The sequence below is a fragment of the Haemaphysalis longicornis genome, unplaced genomic scaffold (assembly GCF_048455015.1).
Source record: "Haemaphysalis longicornis isolate Haplotype H1 unplaced genomic scaffold, Haemaphysalis longicornis Haplotype H1 scaffold_2, whole genome shotgun sequence".
NCBI lineage: Eukaryota > Metazoa > Arthropoda > Arachnida > Ixodida > Ixodidae > Haemaphysalis > Haemaphysalis longicornis.
The window spans coordinates 71,256,672-71,279,143 of NW_027526295.1; the positions used below are offsets into that span (position 1 = coordinate 71,256,672).

At 51.0% G+C, this 22,472-nt stretch overlaps 1 protein-coding gene and 1 pseudogene across 1 annotated transcript in view; both read right to left on the reverse strand.

Annotated features, from left to right (window-relative positions):
* Positions 1 to 1,289: 1,289 nt before the first annotated feature.
* Positions 1,290 to 22,472, reverse strand: part of LOC144168053 (sodium channel protein 1 brain-like) — a 77,242-nt gene continuing 56,059 nt past the window's right edge. Inside the window, exons 13-16 of the mRNA XM_077697138.1 lie at positions 22,213 to 22,465; positions 21,340 to 21,544; positions 8,406 to 8,615; positions 1,290 to 1,813 (exon numbers count right to left, since the gene is read on the reverse strand). Of these exons, the coding sequence (XP_077553264.1) occupies positions 1,454 to 1,813; positions 8,406 to 8,615; positions 21,340 to 21,544; positions 22,213 to 22,465 (1,028 nt within the window). The 3' untranslated portion in view covers positions 1,290 to 1,453. The remainder of the gene's footprint in view (positions 1,814 to 8,405; positions 8,616 to 21,339; positions 21,545 to 22,212; positions 22,466 to 22,472) is intronic.
* On the reverse strand, positions 12,424 to 13,813 carry LOC144167181 (uncharacterized; annotated as a pseudogene).

Genomic DNA, 22,472 nt, shown 5'->3' on the forward strand with positions numbered 1-22,472 from the left:
CACCGGGCCTTGGATCCGGGCGAGTTTGCAGCAAGAAGGCGGCCGCAGAACCGATACCGTGGCCGCACTCCAGCCAACGCGGGCTACGGGGCCGTGGGCCACCCGGTCCCAGCCAATGCGGGCTACGGGGCCGTGGGCCACCCGGTCCCAGCCAACGTGGGCTACGGCGCCGTGGTCCACCCGGTCCCACACGAAGACGACCCATCCGGCGGACGAATCTGGTACGGACGCAACCAGGCGCGTCAGCAGGGGCCCGCCACCGAGGACCATTTCCGGGTTCGGGAAACTTCACGCCCCGGCGTCGCTGAAGGCAGGCAGCGAGTCGCAGCGGGCCAACACACTTGGTAAATCTGTCCTTGTGCCTTCGGTGGATCGCATGCAGTATCCCCCAAAGCTAGTTTCACCAACAATTCGTGTCAAAGTGCTCGGTAAGACCGTAACTGCACTCCTTGATACCTGTTCCACCGTTTCCCTTATCGGCGATATGCGTTTCGAACACTGCAAGGCAAGGCGGGTAAAATTTCGCCATACCGAAGTTACGCTTAGGATGGCGTCGGGCGCTGCCACGGAGAGCACAAGCGCCGTTCGGTTACGCATATCGGTTAGCTCCCGCGCTAAGAGACAAAGGTTTTTGTATCTCAAAGGCTTGTCGGTTGCCATGATTCTAGGCACAGATTTTATCGCAGATGCTGCTATGCGGTTGGACATCAGGGCTGGCGGTTACTACCTTTGACATTTATATCCCGCTCACATTTATAGCCGCTCACATTTATATTCCGCGCACGGGCGAGGGGGTGTCGTTGATACCAGTCACGTCGCTGTGCGCGCGCACATTGCTTCTGTGCGCCCACACCCCTTAAGACTGAATGTAGATGTCATCTGCAACTATTTTTTGTGGTCGATGTGTCCCACCGACATACGGCCAAGTGAAAATACGCGAACAGTTGTCAGCTTAAAAATTTATTATTGGGGTTAAACGCATGACGAAAAAACCTGTGTATAAATTTTGTTAAAGTGTCACTTCAGGTTAGGCTAAACTCCATCCCATCACCGCAGTTAACTTGAAGTCCCAGCAGTGGAGGAAGCAATGACTGAACAGTACAAGACAAAACGCCGGCCCACCCGCATTATAAAGACGCCGCGGGTCTAGGGGAATATTTTGACAGACTTTTTTTATTAAACTTTTTATTAAACAAGATCACTTTTTATTAAATCCCTTTTATTAAATCACTTAAAACAAAATCCATTTTTATTAAACAAGACAACTATATAAATGTGTGGGGATGCAAGGAACGGAAATTGAACGCGATTGTCTGATGTCATACAATTCACAGAAACAAATAAAACCATCGCGGCACTATGGAGCCCATATTCGGCTTTTCAATGTCGTCCCTAAAGCTTTCTTTGCAATCTGGCTAACTAATATTCCACAATAAAAGTTCCCTCAGCTGCGTCACCAGTACTGCAGATTGGTGTGTGTCAGCAGGAACGTCGGGAATGGCGCCAGCCTGTTGGCCAGCGTGGCGGTGCGCCGGAAGCGATGCGCCCGAAACGCCTTCTGCAGTCTCCGGGCCGCGCGCTCCATGCGAAGCCGCTCGCAGCCATGAATGAAGAACTGGCTGAGAACACGGGCGGCCCGCTGCCGGCGCAGCCGCTGCATGGTGCCCGACACCGGCTGCATATCGGGCTGCCGCAGCTCGGGGTACGCGGCCGCCGCGTGTGCCTCCAGGCTCTGCCGCAGCGCCGGCGAGAGCGGCTCCCACATGTTCATCCGCACCCGCAGGAGGGACTGCAGAAGGTGCGCGTAGTGGACCTGCACACGTCGCCTTCCGTTGCCGCAAACCTGCTGCGCCACACACGGACAATGGTTGCAGGTTCAACTTAAGGTCATGCCATTGTCAAGAGGGTTTTTGTACGCTTGCTTAAAGAGGCCATGCAGACAACACACAAGTTTGGTTCATTCCAAAGATTGGTTCTTTGGAACTATACTGACACCACTTTCAACGGAAACGTCGCTCAAATAAGCAATATAATTATGAAAAAAGGGATTGGCCATGCGACAAACTAGCTCATTTCCCACAACAGAACTTATGATGTCATATGCCCGGCTAGGCGATTGTCTAAGGCTGAAAAAAACAAGTGCAAATCACGCAGGGCTTATAAGCTTGCCCACCGAGCTATTTGCGATTAAGTATAGGGCACGGTATTTTTATTGCAATATTTGTGAGGTGAAAATAATGTTACGAACGAACACGTCGATACCGATGCAGTTAGTGCGGCAATGGACCTTTTTCCAGTAGCGTAGCCTGTTTGCGGCGGCAGCCGGAACCACGCTTGGGGGATTATAGAAGAACACGCCCCCTTTTTACCGCCTGCTCTGCGCAGTTGACGAAGCCGTCCCTGGCGCCATGCATGGTTTCGGTGGCAGAGAAATTTTTCGATGGCAGCCGTACCGCCTACCTGTCGGCCGCTTTGATTGATGGTGGGAATTTAACGCGCCGGCGCAACGCAGGCGATGAGGCGCGCCGTAGTGGAGGGCTCCGGATTAATTTTGACCACCTGGGGATCTTTAACGTGCGCCGAAATCTCGTACACACGGGCGTTTTTGCTTTTCGCCTCCATCAGAAAAGCGGCCGCCGCGGCCGGGAATCGAACCCGCGACCTCGTGCTCAGCAGCGCAACGCCTTAGCCACTGAGCCACCGCGGCGGGTTGTCGGCCGCTTTCAGTACTCATAAAACGGAACAGCACTTAGCTAGCTCGGCGTTTGCAACTGGGTAATCCAATATGGCGTCATTTTGTTTGCATTTTGCCCCCCAATAGTGGCGGATCCGCCGCTGGGAGCGAGAGTAGCGCACGCGCAGAGAGAGAAAGTGTTTATTAACATGAAAATATTTACAGGGCGAAGTTTTGCCTCTCGGTAGAGGGCACAGGTCTCGCCGGGGGAAGAAGGAGTGAGAGGGAATTGTTGATTAGGTATGATAACAGGCTATGTACAGACTATGTATAAAAGGCTATGTAAAGACTATATACATACGCTCTCAGGTTACCTGCAGCCTATTTACACAGCGTGCTGCTGGAAAAAGGTCTATTGCCGAATGACACCACCTAACACAGCCGTCAGACGCGTTGGACTTATCTGGCACGCTCAATTACATGACCATGATTGTCGAGTCATAGCTTATGCTTTAGGATACGATTAGTATGAACAGTATTAAAAATCCCACAGGTATGGAAGTCCGGCCACAAGCAAGGTGCGAACACTACCACTTCAGAGGTATTGCAGCGCCATCTATGAAAGTCGGCTATAAAGAAGGTAACCTTACGGCCGTCTGTAAAATGGTGCAGCCCTGGTCAGCAGGCTATCTTTAGTTTTAAGGCCCTGCTCTGGATACGCCATTGTCGATGTCACGAAAACGCACAATTTATCGGGAGAATTGATATTTTCGCTTAAAGTGTTTAATTTCTTAGTGAATAAAGCATCGTTTGCTTCCGGACAAGCGTTGAGGACACTAAAAAACACAATCTTCAGAACAAAACAAACTTGCATTTTGTCTGCATGGCCCCTAAATATTTTACGCCACCACCCCTTCCTTCGCCTTAATTTCGTACTCAAGGTGGATTTAATCTAACAAATGTTCACTTTGAGGTGAAGTTGGGTAGTCTCCGTAGTCTCCGAATAAAGTGAGATATAGTAGACATGGTGGTATAAGGCATAGTGTCGGAAAGCGTACAGGGAGCAAGTTAGCACTCTGTGTTTCTCGAGTGCTGACTATGGAATTTTTATTGTCTTTGTGATTCGGCAGGTGGGATCCAATGAGCAGGTTAGCGCTTCGGGTAAGTGTAAATTTCCACTTGTGGATTCGACCCCCGCACCCCAAGAAAAGCTGACGGCAGTTGGGCAGACAACCTAGTTTCATTCACGTGATTGCAACAAAGACTTTCGAGATCCCTGCTGGCCCCGCCTTTACTCATCGCGGATGACCTACGCTAGGCATCTTGGGTGGGTCGACCGGTCTCCGTGGTTCCCCGGGGCTAAAACAATCTTCACCGTGGGTTCTCTCCTTTACACAGTCCGTCGTTGCTCATTGGCGGTGAAATCAAGGTAACTAGCTTGGATCGTTTTCTCATCATGTGGTTTGGACATCAGCAAACACCAAGTGAAAGAGACCGCTGTCACGTGAACCGATGGTGAGGTTGTCTTTACAGCTCGGAGCAATGGACGCAGGGAAGCCGTTGACTTGTTTAACAACATACATTTAATGCACACACAAAAAAACCCTCAGGCAAAGCACTCAATATTTAAACTACACTCAAACGATAAACCCTCACACCTCTAACAATCCCAACCAACAATTCAACTCTCAACCCAAAAGGCTCTACAATAAAGTTCTACACAATTCGTCCGAATCAACTAATTCTATCACCCTCTAGGTGATCTCACTAAAACACAACTTCCTAGTTGTGTCCTATGTTTGCGCCCCTATTGGACTGGCCTACCCCGGTCGTCGACGCTGACGTGTCGCAACCTTGGGTGGCCGCGACTCGGTGGTAGCCGTTGTCGTCTCGCTTCGTCGGTGCCGGCGTTCGATGCGCGCGGTCACTCGTTGGACAGCGTGGGCTCTGTGCGTCCTGACTTCTTTCCTCTATGGCTACCCCCTGGTAGCCGCTGTCGCTGGAGGACCTTGATGCCGGCGTTCGACGCGCGCGGTCATCCCTTCGGCGGCGTGCTTCCTCGGTGGCTACCCCCTGGTAGCCGCTCTCGCTGGAGGTCCTTGATGCCGGCGTTCGATGCGCGCGGTCATCCCTTCGGCGGCGTGCTTCCTCGGTGGCTACCCCCTGTAGCCGCTGCCACTGGAGGTCTCAGGTAGGCTTGGCACGAACGTCGCCTTTCGGGGCCGTCGAGACGAACGTCGACGGAGCGTGGACGCTGGCTGCTGGTGCAAGACCGATGCCGCTGGGGCCACGAAGACACAGGTTCGTGGTGCACCTAGGATGACGGTGCCGATACGAAGTCGGCCCGCTCCCGCCCAGACTCGGATGGCGTGGTCGATGGCCTGGCCGCGTCCCCCTGTCTCGTTCCGTGAAGCTCACGTGCTCCGGCCGCCTCCTGGTTGTCTGCCTCCCGTTGTCTTGCCTCTCCTTGTCTTGCCTCCCCCTTCTCTTTGTGCGCCCCGCTTTTATACCCTCTGGGCTCTCCCGTGGCGCACTCCCATTGGCTTCTTGCTTCCTCCCTGTCCTTATATGGACATCTCGCCACTTGTCCCATGTGTGGCCTTCCCTGATTGGCCGACCAGTCCGCTGCCACCTTTGCCCATGATTCATCGGTGCGTCGGCGCTGGCGCTTGCTGATTGGCGCGTTCCTGGCGCGCACTTCAAATGGCCGTTCCTTTGTTCTTTTCTTTTCTGTTTTTCGGGGTTTTCATGCATCCCCTCTCGGGGGGTGCCCTGACACATGACAACCGCAAACATTCAAAAGCAAATTTCACTGTAATACAGATAGCACTTGCAATAATGTTCGGGAAGTTTCACTGTTCCTAGTGTAACAAATAACTGGAGTGCCTACAGGAAAGCGAAAAATAAAAGCCTCCTGCAGCTAGAGGTAGAGGTAACAAACAACGTTCAGTTGCTCGCAGGAAGTACTCACATGCGTAATTAAGCGTCTTTGGAGCAACATTACAGTTAGTTCAACGCCTGCGAGATCTGTTGAAATGGCGGAGCTTACTTCGGCACGCATACGGACACCTTCAACAGATGCTGGGGTGGCGCACAACGCCAATCGCCGCGGTATGTACTGTCGTCCACAGGCGACAGTACATACCGCGGTAAGTACTGTCGCGGTAAGTATGGAAGTCCACGGGCTTAACTGGACCACCAGAGGTGATTTTAACGTGGTATATCTCGATTTTAACGTGGTATAATGGGTCCACAGCTACCATCATCCTCCATAAGGAGAGCAGTGAAATACCTATAAGGAAGGGTGTCAGACAAGGAGACACAATCTCTCCAATGTTATTCACAGCATGTTTACAGGAAGTATTCAGAACGTTGGATTGGGAACAGGTGGGAGTAAGGGTTAATGGGGAATACCTCTGTAACCTCAGATTTGCTGATGACGTTGCCTTGCTAAGTAACTCGCGGGACGAATTGCAAAGCATGCTTTCCGCACTGGATGAACAGAGTAGAACCGTGGGCCTGAAAATTAATATTGTTGAATTATTGTTGAAATCATATTGTTGAAAATAATATTGCAGAAAACTAAAGTAATGATCAATAACCTCGGGACAGCACAGCGGTTTGAGATAGGTGGCGAGGCAGTGGAAGTGGTAAGCGAATATATCTACTTAGGCCAAGTTGTGACCCCAGATCCCAACCATGAGGCAGAGAATGATTAGAAGGATAAGAATGGTGTGGGGTGCATATGGCAGACATTCTCAGATAATGAATAGCAGCCTACCATTGTCGCTGAAGAAGAAAGTGTATAACAGCTGCATCTTACTGGTACTCACCTACGGGGCAGAAACCTGGAGGCTCACTAAGAGGGTTCAACTTAAATTGAGAACGACTCAGCGTGCAATGGAGCGGAAAATGATAGGTGTAACATTAACGGACAAGAAGAGAGCGGAGTGGTCAGGGAACGAACACGTGTTAAGGACATATTAGTAGAGATAAAGAAAAAGAAATGGACGTGGGCAGGCCATGCAATGCGAAGGCAAGATAACCGCTGGTCATTAAGGGTAACAAAGTGGATCCCTAGAGAAGACAAGCGTTGCAGGGGGCGGCAGAAAGTTAGATGGGCAGATGAGATCGAGAAGTTTGCGGGGATAAATTGGTCACAGTTGGCACAGGACCGAGGTAATCGGAGAATAATGGGAGAGGCCTTTGCCCTGCAGTGGGCGTAGATAGGCTGGTGATGATGATTATGATGACGAAACACCACTTTCCCCTACCGAATTTCCGTACCGCTTGGTCAGCTGTCTGGTCCTGATATCAATCTGATATTGATATCAATCAATCTGATAGCAATCAATCTGATAGCAGGTGACCCAAAGCTGCCCCCAAGAGGCGCTTGCGTTCTTTGCGTCGCTCTCGCAGTCAGCTCTTGTCCTTCGCGCCTTTGCCCTGCAGTGGGCGTAGATAGGCGGATGTTGATGATGATGATGATGATGTCTCGAAAATTTCTAAGAAACGCTGTTCGCACGAATGTGTAGGATTTACGTTAGACCTGAAACTTGACAGCAATGACGTAGTCGTGGCTAATTGTCCTTACATCAAAGCAGGAGATGAGGATAAGTGCATAACGCATTGCTCCAGAAAAGATTGTGGACTAGTGTACGTGCTCGAAGCTGACCCACAGATGTCTGTATTTTGTGCGCCGCATGCACCGGTGCAAAAGCCGGGATCACGCACTGGATGGCCCCCAAGGCGGTGGCGCCATATGCTGGCCAAGCGGCGTACCTTCGCCTGGCTTCACGAGCATCAGCGGACATTGCGAGAGCCTAAACAGAATTGCCTGGGTTTGGGCGAGTTGGTTTTCCATATCGACTTGAAATTTCAGCTTGAACAAAAAAACGACAGGACTTAGGAAGGAAACACGGACACAGTGCTGACTATCAACTGAGTTTACTAACAAAAAGCGGGAACATATATACATGAAACATTGCACAACATTGGCACAGCGCGACACTCTTTTTCCGAAATTAGTTAATGGGATAATCGCTAAGCAGTTCCAGTTCTTTCGCTGTCAGCGCCACGGAAGCTGTGCTGACGCACTTGTCACCTTTCTTGCTGATGGCTACTGCTTCTTCGACCTCACGTGCGAGGTGATTGCGTTTCTTTCGAAGCACGTTGATCTCGTCGATGCGCGCCGTGCATTTGGGGCAAGTGCGGCAATGGGATTATAAGTGGCCTGATGACGTTGCCTTGAGTGAGGCGGCTTGTTCACGTGCCCTGTCATTAATGCACCTCCCGGTTTGTCCCACGTAGACTTTTTTGCATGATAATGGGATGCTGTTTACGACTTCATTCTGGCATTCGTCGTATTTTGTTCGATGGTTGGTGGTGCATTTTTCCCCTCTTGCTCGGAAAAAAGAGTGTCGCGCTGTGCCAATGTTGTGCAATGTTTCATGTATATATGTTCCCGCTTTTTGTTAGTAAACTCAGTTGATAGTCAGCACTGTGTCCGTGTTTCCTTCCTAAGTTCTGTCGTTTTTTTTTGTTCAAGCTGAAATTTCAAGCCTGAACAGCTCCGTTGTTAAAATAGCCTCCACGCAGAAAGAGCCTCCCCGCAAAATAAAGATAGGCCAATCGGTCGTGAACTAGTGAACACGCTGTTATTATGCCTGACTATTTAGAGGAAGCGCCACACCAAGAGCACTGTGGCACATATGCGGTGGAGTTCACTCACCCGATCTCCGCTGAGCAGAGGCACGTCCATGATGGCCAGCGGCAGCGTGTTGGGGCTTTTGAGGCGAAGCGAGCCCGGCAGCGAGTCCAGCAGCGCCGGCAACGCGCTCAGGGGCAGGACTCTGCGAGCGCGCACGTCCAGCCGTGCCCAGGCCTCAGCGAAGTCCACCAGGTCTGCGTCCGACATGCCGCTTAGGTCCGTGTTCAAAGCCTGCGTTTGCGGGAAGAAGTGCCTAGACTGCTGTATGTGCTGCTAAGTGAACTTAGACGGCGGCGTACATATTATATATGCATTGTTTAAAAATCAGAATTGTATCAGCAAATTTGACTCGTACCCAAACCTAAATTTCAAGCCTCAGTCGTGCCGTTGCTCTATATATGTTGCCCCCTTTCACTGCTCCAATGTCGTTGCTATTGGCGGTGAGCGCGAACACAGGCGGCGCTGCGAAGCGCGCCTCCGTGACGTCAGCTTAGGGATTCTCGCATTTGTCGTCTGCTTCACTCAGGATCGCTCTCCCTGCTGTTTCTTTGCGCTCGGTCAACGTCTGATGCTTGTCCGCACCAGAATTGGCGTGTGGGTAACTTTTTATCATAATAATAGGCTTAAAAGCGCATGCACTAGCTCATGGTTTCAATTAAAGTATAGTTTTGGATACCGCTACGGGAGAAACATTGCCGGCGCCACCCCATTCCTTGCGAAGCCGGTCCTGTGCGGAGCGCGAAGAGTCGGAACTAAGCGTCAGCTTCTCATGTAAGCATTCGAACAAAAGGAACAGTCAGCTGCTAATAACCGACAACAGCGAAAATGGAAGACCAAAACAAATTCTAGGCCTTCAGGGCTGTCGGCTTTGGCAGAAGGCATCACGATTCCCGGTAATCATATGTAAGGTAAAACAGTTTTTGCAACCTTGCCGAACGCTCGAACGCGTTTTGTCCCATCACTTTACGTTGTCAAGGCATGAAAGTTTGCCGACATGCACTATAGACTGCAAAAACTGTAGGTTGAGTTCCAAATAACCCAGTGTGTATATACGCGCGTGCTGATTCTATACCAGGCATCTAACCAGTATGGAGGTTTACTGACCAAAACGAGTCACGTCTTCGTTAAATTTATAGTAACACATATATGTTTGTTAAGACCTGGAGGGATATTTCGGAACATTTTGCACAGCCATATCTTCCCGATATTCGGATATGCGTTATAGGAAAACTGAACTCAAGAGGAGGAGGAGAAGTAAGGGGAGGAGGGGAAAACTTTGTTTAACAATTAAATCGATCTGGTTAGTGGGCCGGGTCCTCAGTCCAGGACAAGAGAGTAAAAGTAATTTTCTTAAATTATAGAACGCCATCCCGAGTAGAATAGGATTTGTTCTTCGCGCCTGGAAGGGTTGAAAAGCAATAAAGAGCTACTTGGAATTCTTCTTCGGTTTCGAGTCTTGTAATATATGCAGGTATACTATTTATTGCGTTAGTTAGCGAGTACATCATGCCTTCAACACCGTAATCATGTCATCATTGTTCGAGTTGAGAGTCAGTTCATTATGATAACGATATAATTACGATAGAAATTCGGAGCTCAAAAGCCGCCTTCGAGTACTGTAGACCACGTTGTTTAGGGCGCGATCGCGGTTGCGTAGCACAAACCTTCTCATTGTATTTGCATGTGAATAAACAAAGCACACTGCGGATATGCACTTCTTGCACGCAGCCGTAATGAAAGCCAATTTGTGAAGAAGGGAATGTATGCCATACAAAATGAAGAAAATATCCACACGACCTTTGTGAGGCTCCCAAACATCCCGAAACCTTCTAATAAGAAGTTGGTGACGGCGAAGAAAAATTAATGCGTTGGGCAGAAAAAGAAAGCAAGAAACTTTAATCCGATACAAGACAACAACGAAAGAAACAGAAGAAAGCCGCTTTATTTCCTGGTGTGCGATGGGCTTGTAGAGGCCGCTGCTTAGTACGTAGTATTAGACTGTTGAGTCTTCGTAGGAGCATCTCAAAAATACTGCAGGGAAGCCTACGCATTTTGAATACTTATCGAGAAGCTCTGATCGCTGATCCTCGCGAATAAGGAAGAAAGGACGAGTTACACACGATCTTCTGACCGATACTCTGAAGAAAGTTGTTCTCTATCTCTTCGTGTATTGCAAACTTGTGCGGGATACAGCTTCAAATTGTTCAGATGCGTCAGAAGCTTGCAAAATAACTGAGTCGCTAGAAATACGCTTTTTAACGCACTACAGCAACGAAGCGGGCGATTTCTAGCCCAGGCACTGTTGCCCCTCACAAGCGGAGTGTAGCAGACGACAGCGGCGCGAATCCCTAAGCCGACGTCAGAGCCAGGGGGCGCCACTCAAAGATCTCACCGCCAATAGGCACTGGCCAGTGTGTGTGTGAGCCTCAACGAGAACTTATAACTTTGCCATGTTCTCCTTCTGAGCTATTATTTCAATAACTTCAATTAACTCCTCTGCGTCCTTTCCAGCATTACTGTTTAAGTTAGCAGTTGGGCCCGCGAATGTGGACAGGAATACCCCGCAGAGCGATGACGTCATTGCGCGCGCCGGCACCGTAGCTTTGTCTCTCCACGCTAGGGCTGGACTCGTGTCGCCACCTGCCGGAGGTGTGATAGAAGTAGTGCAATCACGGCTTTGTGAACGCGTCGCGGGGTGGCTCACTGGGTCGTTTGCTGTGGGGTGCCTGGATGCCAGTGCCGCCGTACAGGGTAGAAACAACCTTTGAACGGCCCCGTGCCGCCGCTTTTGGGTCCAAGTGCTGAACTGAACGCGCTGCTCTTTTCGCTTCCCTCAAAACCCAGCAACGCGAAACGGATAAGGTGATTCTAACTTCGCGAGTAAACCGTGTTGCGGCAATAATTATGGCGCGGTTTTGATATAATGACTCTGCGCCGGCGAGCGAGTAACCCAAAATGGCGTGTGAACGCATACGTGTCTCCACCTTGTACAGCGGACGAATGAATCGAGGCATCCTAGCTTGTTTGGATAAGTGGTGCAGCTTTGACGGTGCAAAGAGAATTATTCCAAAATGAAACATGCAAAAAGGCCGAGAAACGGTAAATTTAATCAACTTCTTAATGAGCTTCCCACACGCCAGACCGCACAAGCCGGGCGGTGGCCCCTGAAAAAGTTCAAAACTTCTGAGAGGGAAAATTCCAAAACTTCCATCACTCTTGGGGCCTCACCGCAAAAACCGGTGGGCACGCGTAGATTGTAAACACTTTAATGACCGAGTGTTCATTGGTCTTCGCGTTATCAGTCCGAAATGCGCGCACTGAGCACGTGGCGAAATACCCGAATCAAACAACTCGTTCAGTGCTTCCGAAAAACGCACCATAAGAAAGCGTGGAAATAGCTAGGGTTGGGGGGCGTGCATTATGTTTGGTTCATATAGGTAGCACTTTTGTGTCAGCCCATCACGTATCTCTTTCATAACGCCTCTTCATGGATTTCATAGTTTCCTACCGTGCTTAAGGGAAGTTATAACTAGTGGACAGAGAAACTGATATATAAACATGTATTGATGAGCGTAAGTGCTAATGGCAGGGCACTCGCCCGGAGGAGGACATCCAATTCCGGGACACCCAGGCTGTAACTTGCCGCCCCGGCCCTATTTACCAAGTCTTGCTCTGGTCCAAGGTACGGATAGGCCAGACGAGCCATCCATGGGAAGAGGATAGGGGGCAGGTTTAGAGTTTGTTGGCACTCCCATACCTGGTAGTGCTGGGTGCTGGGCGTTGGACCGAAATTGCTAAGGGAGGAATACTGAGTGGGCTAGATAGAATCGAGGAGGGTGCTGTGGGGACCAAAATTCGTCTGCAATCGCCGAAAAGTAGTTGCTTCTTGTCTGGTTGAATGAATGAAATGAATGCATGAAACCACGTTTATTCCACATTATAATGTGCCAAGGGTGCGGCGGTGGAAAGGACTACGGTGTTATAGAAGAGGAAAAGGGTTGGGCTGCCTCCGTTTCTTTAACGGACGAATTGGAGGCAGCTAAGTGGGGGCCGCTTGAATCTTGTCGCTGTCGAGGAGCCGATCACTAACCGGTGGCGCCACCGGGTCTTGAAGAAACAGGAGGAGTGCTCGCCAGAGCTCGGTGGCTTGATCCGGAGACTTGGGATCCGGACAGGCACACGTCCGGAGAGAAGAAGGCCAGGGTCCCCGTTTTATAGTGGCCACGGCACGAAGTTTAGCTGGAATATAGAGGGGGCACTCCCAACACTGGTGGTCGAGATCAGCGCGGCAGTTGCACGTGGAGCAGGTGCCAGTTAGAGGTGGTGGTGTGTCACCTCTGCGGAAACGGTTCAGCAAAAAAAGAGTAAGGAGTGTGCCTGTCTGAATTCTTCGAAGCAGGATAGACTCTCGCCGTGTGAATATCTTCGAGGGAAGCGGTGGTATCAAGAGTGGATTTCCAACTGCCGTGAGGTAGGCCGCACGTTGTTGTCTTGTCAAATAGTTGTCGGCCATCGGATCTGCTATCTCGCGTGGGGTAGCAAGGAGAGGAAAAGGAGTTCGGAAGTTCTGGCTAGCGCGGTGTAAAGGTGAGCGCGCGCTAATCTACGAGTCTTCTCGTTTCCGGGGATACCACAATGCGCGGGGACCGAGAGGATGGTAACATCGTGACCGCGTTCACGGAGTAGGCACGCCTGGTGTCGGATCTTCTGCAGCACATGATCTGTGTAAAAAACATTAGCGCATGCTCGATGGGCAGCCTGAGAATCAGTGTACACACGATGGTGAACGGGGTCAGTTTCAGATGAAGTTTCGAGGGCCCACTCCAAATAATTTAGAATGGCCATTAACTCTGTGCGGGTGCTGTACATCGCCTCTGTTGATACATGATGGTGTCGGTTCTGGCACCCATTTGTCTGGTCGTACCACGCAGTGGCAGAGCAAGTGCTGCTGGTACCATCTACCGGGAGTGCAGCGTCCATGTATACGATGCGTTCAGTCAAGGGGAGGGAGCTCGTAGCCTTAGCATGCCTCTTGGCATTAGCAAGGCGACGCACTCGCTGAGTGGGGTCCATATTAAGCGAAAGTGGCTTGCCATCGGTGAGTGCAGTGACTTCCCACGGCGGTGGTTTGTTGGGCAGAGCGGGCAATGTGTGGATGCCGTACCCGAGGAGCACGAGCGTGTCGCATTCCTCGCGCGAAGCCTTGTCTCCTGTGTGCGGATGTGCATGTCGACGAGCTCAGAAAGGTTGTTGAGCTTTCTACAGCTCTTGAGCGCATCGAGGCGTGTGTACCTTGGAAGGCCAGCAACAACGCGTTTGGCCTCGTTAAGTAGCCGATCGAGCGCGAGCATTTGCCTTCGGTGTACCGGATGATACGGCCGTCCATACATGATACGGGAAACGTGAAAAGCTTGAGCAAACTGTTGCATTTCACGTTCGTGTATTCCACGAGTGCGGTTAGAGATTCGGCGTAAAGTGTGCCGGATTTGTTTGCTGGTCCATGTAACCCGTTGGAACCAAGTGCTCGCTGTGCAGTGCTCGTCAAGGTGCATACCGAGTATTCGGATAGTACATTTCCGAGCTATGGGTCGATCACCGATGTAAAGTTTAAAAGATCGTTTTTCTTCCTGTTTGAGAGGGGTGTGTCGGCCACCATGAACTCAGTTTTGTCTGGCGCGGTGTGTATACCTGTTTCCGTCGCGTAGTAGTGAATAATGTTGAGGGCTCTTTTTAAGACGTCCTCGTGCTCATAGATGGATCCTTGATGCGCCCACACAGTGACATCGTCAGCATACACCGCGTGTTTCAGGCGCGGTACGTCCGCAAGGCGTCTTGGCAGCTGATGCATAGCTATATTAAACAGGGTCGGTGATATAAATGAGCCTTGCGGAACGCCTACCTGGTTGAATTGTAGAGCACTGGCGTCTTGGCCAATTTCGACTTGGTAGCTTCGTCCTTCTAGAAAGCCCGCTATGGAGTTGTACATTTTCCCTCTGATGCCAAGGGAACGTGCTTTGGTCATGATGGTACTGTGTGGAACGCCATCAAATGCCTTGCGTATGTCCACTCCAACAACAGCTTGAGGGTGGAGAGAACATCCTCTTTTAGTCGGAGGAGCACATCCTGTGTTGATAGCCCAGGGCGGAATCCCTACATTCTAGGAGACAAAATGTCGGGATCTTCAAGGTACTACAGCAAGCGTGTGTTGACCATGCTCTCCATTACTTTACAAACACATGAAGTTAAAGAGATCTGACGGAGGTTTGATAAGGTATGCGGTAGCTTACCAGGCTTCGGAATGGGTTTGACCACAGAAAACGTCCATGCGGATGGCAGTACCCCTGTTTCCCAAACACGGTTGAACTCCACGGGAAGAGCGCGCTCGTACTCGTAGGGCATATTGCGTAAATGAGCAATGCACATTCCATCGACTAGTGGAGTACTACGTGCGTTAGCATGCTGCAAGGCGTGCTCCAGCTCGAGCATGGTAAGGGACTATTAAATGGCTCGCTGTCTTCAGTACTTGCATCCTTCTGTTACGTGGTGTCTGTAGGGCGAGACGTCTGAGGGAAAAACACTTTAGCGGCCTGTTCGGCGAGCTCCTGAGCGCTAATGACTTCCCGGAGGGCCACACGAGCCGCGCCGTTGTAAATCTTGCGCTGACCGAGGAGAGAGCGCAGTATGGCCCATACCTTAGACGTGTGAGTATGCCCATTGATAGATTCACGAATTCCCATCCAGCAGTCTGACGCGACGCAAGCGTAGTCGTGTACTCTTCAACGGAACGCTGTATTTTGCGCAGCCGTGCTTTGTGGCGCCCAGCGTGGCCGGACCGCCGGTATTGAGCGAGAATCCGGAGCCTTCTATTCCACAAGGTGAGCAGATGTCTATCTGGTTCTGGATGGTCAGACGGAACCCGTAGGTTCTTCGTGGCATTCCGCTTTGCTGCGCATAGCTGTGGTACCAGATGGTCAATGTTATTGGCCAGAGGCTGCTCCTGTAATAACTCACGGTATTTGTCACCGTGTGTGATATGGCTTCGTCGTGTAGTGGCGCCTGACGTAACTTTTGTATTGGTGGGGCTTGTACGAAAACGTATGAGTATCGGAAAGTGGTCGCTTCCCATGTAATCGTCCAGCACCTCCCACTGAAACAGCTGTGGGCGGGTGCTCCAAGTGAGATCTGGTGACGTGTCTGCATGGTGAACTGTCTGTCCCAGTCTCGTGTGTTTGGGGCGTATTGAGAAGTGTCAGCCCGTACTTCGAGGCATCTTGCAGGATGCGCCTGCCGCGCGGACTGCATTTCTTGAATCCCCAGGCGACGTGCTGAGAGTTGAAGTCCCCGCACAGCAATATGGTGTCCTGTGGATACAGGTTCTTGAAGGGCGTGACGAAACTGAGATCAACGGGCGCCTTATTGCCTCTTTTTCTTGTGTTTTTGGGAACAACGTACACACAGAAGACGAGGATTGTACGCTGTGATGAGACTTCTAACCGGCAACCAACAACGCTAAGAGTACTGCTGCACCACGGTTGCGTATCTAGTTGCACGTGTGTAGTTTCCCGTCGCACGTACAGTGCCGTCTTCGTGGGTGCAGCTAGGTCTTCTGACGGGGCGTAGCCGTCATAGCACACTATTTTCAACACACGGCCGTTGATTTCTTGAAGGGCAATGACCAGTGAGTGGACTGTTGTCTTGCTTGCTGATGAACCGGGTAGTCATGTCAGCCCTTTTTCTCTGAAGCGAGCTGCAATTGCACTGCAAGACAGTTGTCTATTGCGATGATTTTGAAAAGCTAGCCATGGCGGGGCGTTGTTGCGCAAGGAGCAATGGAGCTTGATGGTGCCCAAGGCGTACGCATCACATGTGCTCCTACGGTTGTCGGAGGAGTTGTGCCAAAAGGGAGCATGCCGGAAAGTGTAATACGCTCCATGATGGTGCCGACGCATTTCTCTATGGCCCGGGTAATGAGCTGGTCAAACTGTGCATGGATTATTTCTTTATAGACGGTTTTCGTTGAAAAGTTTAGCGGTCAATTTCTTAGCTTGGCAACACTGGAAACGGCCACAGACATGGCCGATGCGCCACGGACAGGGCGCAGCCTGGGCCACTGCGGCCGCACGCCGAAGAAAAAAAAGACACCGGCGTGCGTCATCTGCTCCGTTCCGATACGATTCTAAACTGTGGCGCCAACAGAGATGTTATTAATCGCACTCGCAGTGAACTCGACGCAATACTTCGTGTTCGGCGAAGAGTTCGTAACGCGAAACACAGTCATGTGTTTCACAGTCGTGCTTAGCACGCACGAGTGCCGCCATCCCGCGTAGCCCGACGTAACGAGTGACGGCGCACTCACACGGTTGCATTAGTTGCATGGAGAAGAGGGGTGTCTGATCTGCGGGCCGTGCGCACAACGTCGCCTAGCAACAGACGCTTGGCTGGCTTGGCCACAGATATGGCGGCGCACACTTGGTTGCCTGCATGCATTCCACGCCATTGAATACCGAGGATTTCCGCCATACCTGACGCCGTTCGAGATCCTGGAGTGTCGTAGTGGCGGGCGGACGTGGGTGGTCACCCGGAGGCGGGAGCGCTGTTGAATGAGCTGAGTTCCTTCCAGAAAGCTTCGCCCCTCCACCCGTTGCAGGTTGCGGCGTAGAGGGAGCTAGTTTTGAGCATGATGGACGCGGTGCGCCGATGCTAGAACCGATTGTTAGGCGCGCGTTTGCCTGTTTAGCTACATCCGCGAAGGTGATTCTTTCGCTGTCCTCAGAATGTGCAGCTGGGGGTACCGTTGGCCCGGTGTAGAAACTCTGGCGTGTAGCCTTGATCATGGGTCTGAAAATACCTTGTTCTGCGTCGGGATTGCGGCGCTGGCGCCCCTGCGTCTTCCTTTTCCTGCGTTGCTTTTCGGCAGCAGGCTTACGTTTTTGTTCAATTTTCTGGTTTAGTCGTCGTCTTTTTGGGCAGTTTGTGGCTGTGGCCAAGTGTGAACCACCACAGCTGCGGAACGTCGGTTCTGTGCCCGGCCATTGTGTGCCCTCTTCATGTTGCCGCAGACCGAATTTAGGGCATCGTGCTGCCAAAGTATTGGGGCACTGCTGCTTGTAATGGCAAATTTTGTGGCATATATCACAGACAGCCACTCGGGCACGGTACGGAAAACCACGGATGATAAATGACCCCAGGCCGACCTTATATGGTCAGCTCTTACCTTCAAATGTGACCATGACAGTGCCCTTGTCACCAAGTGGGCGTGCCTGCAGGATTTTGCACTTGCGGCAGTGCAATGAGTTCATTAGTTCCTCGGAAGGCCTGTCCCCAGCGTTTCAAATAATGCCTCTGATTTGGTTGCGACCAACGGTCCCATACGCTTGAAAGGGCACGTCCTTTCCGCTGATTGGCAGAGACGCTATCGCTAGAAGGGCGTCGCGCACCTCGGGATCCGCCGGGTCGACAGCGAGCTGGTTGCTATGGCCTAAATAGCGAACCATGAACTTCGGCAGTGGGTCTTCCCCAGAGAGATTGAGGTGAGCCGAAATGTGGTGCGTTATGATTCTGTCTGATCGTATGAACTGCTCATCCATGATGCGGCACGGTTGCTTAGACCGCAGGATGACGGTGTGTTGATATTTGCGTGGAGCAACAAGGCTCGGAGTCGTCACGACCATTCCACGGTTCTGCTGGTTACGTCGATAGCTTACTGGTATCCAACCGTCCTCCTCGTCCTGGCGGTGAACGGAACCAGGGGGCATGTGAGGTGTGCTTCTCCCATGAGGGTAATCCCTGTGCATGTATGAGTACTGTCACACGGGTGTCGACAAGAGCGAGCCTTGCGCGCGTTTTTCTCCGTTCGGGGAGGTAGAAATAATGCTAACTTGATGGGAAGCATTGTCAGGCTTGCCTTCAGTGCCATTATGTTCCTCAAGCTCCAGGAGTGGGGCGAATGAGTTGGTGTCCGGCTGAAGCAGCACCCTTGAAGGCATGGCAGCGGCGGCAGGGCTTCTCGTTGAAGTCAGCGGCGTGAACGAGGCAGTCAGGTTGTCTGGAGACTGCAGGTCCATAACCTCGGGAAGTGGCATATCGTATGGGAGCACCGAGTGCTCCGGTGGAGCCATCAAAGACGTGAGCAATATTAGCAGCGATGGCCGCCGGCAGCTAGCCAGGCGGCAGGGCCGCCGACGAGTTCAAAAAACAGCGTCCCATATAACAGCCGTTGCAAACGGGAGATAACGTGCAAACCATCAGCGAACGTAGCAAAAGCTGTGGCGGTGGCTTGACAGCTTAGTGCCGGCGAAGTAGTAAATATCGACAGGGCGCGGCAAAATGGCGAGCACAGCTGGCGCGGCAGACGACACCGCTGCTGGCGAGCCAGGACGTTCGCGGGGAGCGTTAGGCTTAGCGTCCGGCGAAAACGTGGTCCCACAGGAATCTGGTCGAATCTTGAACGTGGGTGATCGGGGCTCACCTTGGATGGTTTTAGGTGAAAGCGAACGTCTAGAAGAAGATCGTGCAGCAGGATTTGGGTGGTTGGCACTCTGCGGTAGGCTCATACAGCTTCCGAAGCAGGAGCGTAGCGAAACCGAGTCCGCTCAGGTCGGCCACCGGGTGGCGTCCCCCGATGAGGTGGTGGGAATTTTCTTGAGCAGACACTATAATGTGCCAAGCCATCTGAATGCCACAGAAGTGAGTCCTTTCTGATGGTAGCGGAGAACGTTCCGTCTCGGGTAATGGCCCGGTGTATGTGTGCGCGGGCAGCGGGGTCAACTGCCCCATTACCGTCGGTGGATTCATGCCCAAGAACCCAGACAAGGTGCATCACAGGTAGCCCTGCAATTGTTTTCAGAATGTTCAGTGCTGCTGTAGTCATGCGCCCCGTTGATAACTGCGACATCCGGCTTGAGAGTCAGTTGGTATTGTGATGAAGTCCTTGCTGGTCGTGGCAGCAAGGGCGATCGCAGCTCCTCTGCAGCTCCGGTTGAGGTTGTGGGTGCAGTCAGAGCTGTCATTTCTTGACCCGCCGCATTAACAACGCAGGCTATGTGAGCTGGCTGATTTATAGATGCAGCTCCATCGATGCACCAAGTCGTTGCGTTATTCCGATACTTTGCATTTATTGCTTTAGCTCAAGCGATTCGACGTGCCTTGCCACGAACGGGGTGCATGTTTCATGATATCGGTAGAACTCGAATGTGTTGTTTGGAGCCTGCTAATACTGCCGAGTGGCGCGAAGATGCCGGGTTTCTGTGAGAACACTACAAAACGCTAAAACAAGGGTGCTCGTACACGTGCTCATTAGAAATCTCGGTTGTAGCACGGCATCGCTCGCCGCATTTTATTGCCCTTTAAATTACTAGGGTGCACTTTGTGAATGTTTCAGAAATTTATTGATATGTATAATAATGCCGGACATTCCGAAACAATGGCGACTTGTTTGCTTAGCAGTTCTGCAGCATACGCGAAAGAATAGCCGCAACGATATGTTTTGCTTGCGATTTCTAATTGCTTAACTTTACGGTCAAAATTTCTTTCGGCAAAAAGCTATGAGGACGAAATTTTCCATTTTTTTAGGCAAAGCCAATGGCATCCCTACCTTATACTGACGTTATCCTGTGAAACAACAAATGTTAAAGTGCAGCCTAACCTGAATCACTGTCAATAAATCGAAAGAAAGGCTGTTATAGCTGACGCCGACTACGAGAAGAAGATCTGGCTCCCAATAGGAATGGGCTGGGGTGCATCCGGTAAGCCCTTTGAAATAACAAAAGATACCTCTTTCACTTCATCTATAACTGAAAATAGTGGCACCCAACACATGGGAGAGCACCTTGGTGCTTACGCAAGCCCCTGAAAAGAAAACCGATGTTGTCTGACAGGATTATAGATATAACAGTTGAGGCGAGCGAGACCGATGGCGGCATGCAACAGAAGTGCTTAATGAAGAAGTGAAGTAGCATATTCTCACGCAAACGACCTGAAGTCTTGTTCTCCTCTGCGTCCTCGCGTATCCTCATGATGATATTTACCGGTAGCGCTTACATCATTGCTCAAATTCAGAAAAAGAAAGAAAATACTGCTGGGCATGTGGGGCCAAATGACGAGCGGTGGGTAGCCAAGATAACAAAACAGCTACCGAAATACGGGACTAGAAGTTGGAACAGACCATTAATTCTACCGAGGAATAAACTACGTACGTTTCTCGAGGCACTTCAACCTGCTAAATGCTGTGCGGGAGAGAACACATATGGCTTCGCCGGGGCGATGCTTATCAACGACCCCTCGCTACTACGTAGAGTTTCTCTTCGGTTTCGTTCTCCGTCTTACAGCGCAAATTACTGCAAGAGGCAGACCGGTGACACCTGTCGCCCCAGCTTCCGCAGCGTAATATTTTTCAGTGACTAGCGTGCACTTGTTCTATTCAGATGCGGCCGCGTTCAGCCATGATGCGGAAAGCTTGAGGCTAACCCTTTTATCGCCGCTGGCAACGCTCCGCACTAGACAGTCGGGAGGACAACTTCACCGGGCCGCGCATGGCAGAAGCGGCAAGAGGTCTATGGGTGAGGCCTTCGCCCTTCAATGGACTTACACTGTCGATTATGTCTACGTTGTTACAGATTGTGTTTGTAAAACGGTGCATTTCACAAGTAACTGCCACTACTGTACACTGTATAGCTGCCCCTCTCTACTGTATTTTCAAAGGAACCTAAACTCTTAAATATGCATATTTCTCACTGCTGCAAAAATACATAAAAGACGTCGCAAAATTTTGCAGAAACACCGCAATTTTACGTCAGAAATGAACACCAAAATAACTGAAACTAAGAACACGAGCAATAATGTCCGATAACGCTCTTCCTGCAGTCCCGGTCATTCAGTTTTGCACCTACCGAGCTTGTTTCAAACCAGGGAAATAATTCATGCCTTACTTGGCAATGCCGCGTGGTGAACTGCTCACCTGTTCGTATCCGGCAAGCAGTACGGCGACGTACGAGTTGAAGATGATGAAGTTCGAGATGAAGATGTAGGAGACGAGGTAGGCGACGGCCAGGCTCTTGCCTGCAGGAAGAAGCCAGTCGAGAACCTCGTTCCACGCGCTCGACGTCGACAGCCGGAATAGGAGGAGCATGGCGCGCCACATGTGGCCGAAGTTGACGAGGCCACTGTGCACGTATCCCGAATGAAAATGCTTTGTGTAGTTTGTGCCTAACTAACAAACAGGATTGTGTGATTGAAGTTATTTTGAGTCGCATTGCAAAGCGCGTTTTTATTGGCAAAAAAAGTTTATCTTGTTGGAGGTCTGGCAAAAATTGAGCAACCATTCCACTTCTGTGGAGGTGGATAACCAGCAAATCTGTATGAAATAGGCATCACACAAATGGTTACCGAGTGCACACGTATTAATTTTCCTCGTCTTTTGCTAATGGCAGTGACTATGAGCCTGTGATTACTCGGTGAAACTTCGAAAGACAAGAGTTTTATCCTAGCAGACAAACACGTGGCCGTGTGTTTCCCTATCCCGTAGGATCTCTTTACAACAGACGGCAATTTTGTAAAGTTAAGATCTACACTGTGAGCCAGCTAATGAATGCTAGTACATTAAATTGGTATAACGTAGTCTAAGCGGCCAGTTCTCATTTATTCGCTCTCTCGGAACGCTTTGATAAAAAGAGACTAAAGCCATTTCTAGAGGTTCGTTTGCGATAAGTTTGACTGGGCCCCGAGACTCTTTTGCCGAGTTGATGCACACACACACAGAAAGGGCAATCAATGGACCCTAGCCCCAATCAGCCGCGCTGTAAAACAAGCGTTTACTCAGCGTGGTAACAACCTGTAGCTGTCGTCGGAGCGGAGATTTCCGAAGAGCGAGACTCCCAGCACGGCGTACACGAACATGACCAGGAACAGGAGCAGCGCGATGTTGATGAAGGCCGGCACCGACGAGGCGAAGATGAGCACCAGCTGGCGCACACCGCGAAGTGACACGACGCTGCGGAACATGCGGAGCACGGCCAGCGACCGTAGGCCCCGAAGGATCACCCAGGCGGGCTTGGAAGGCGACACGCTGGGCAGGGCCAGCGCGCCTGCGAG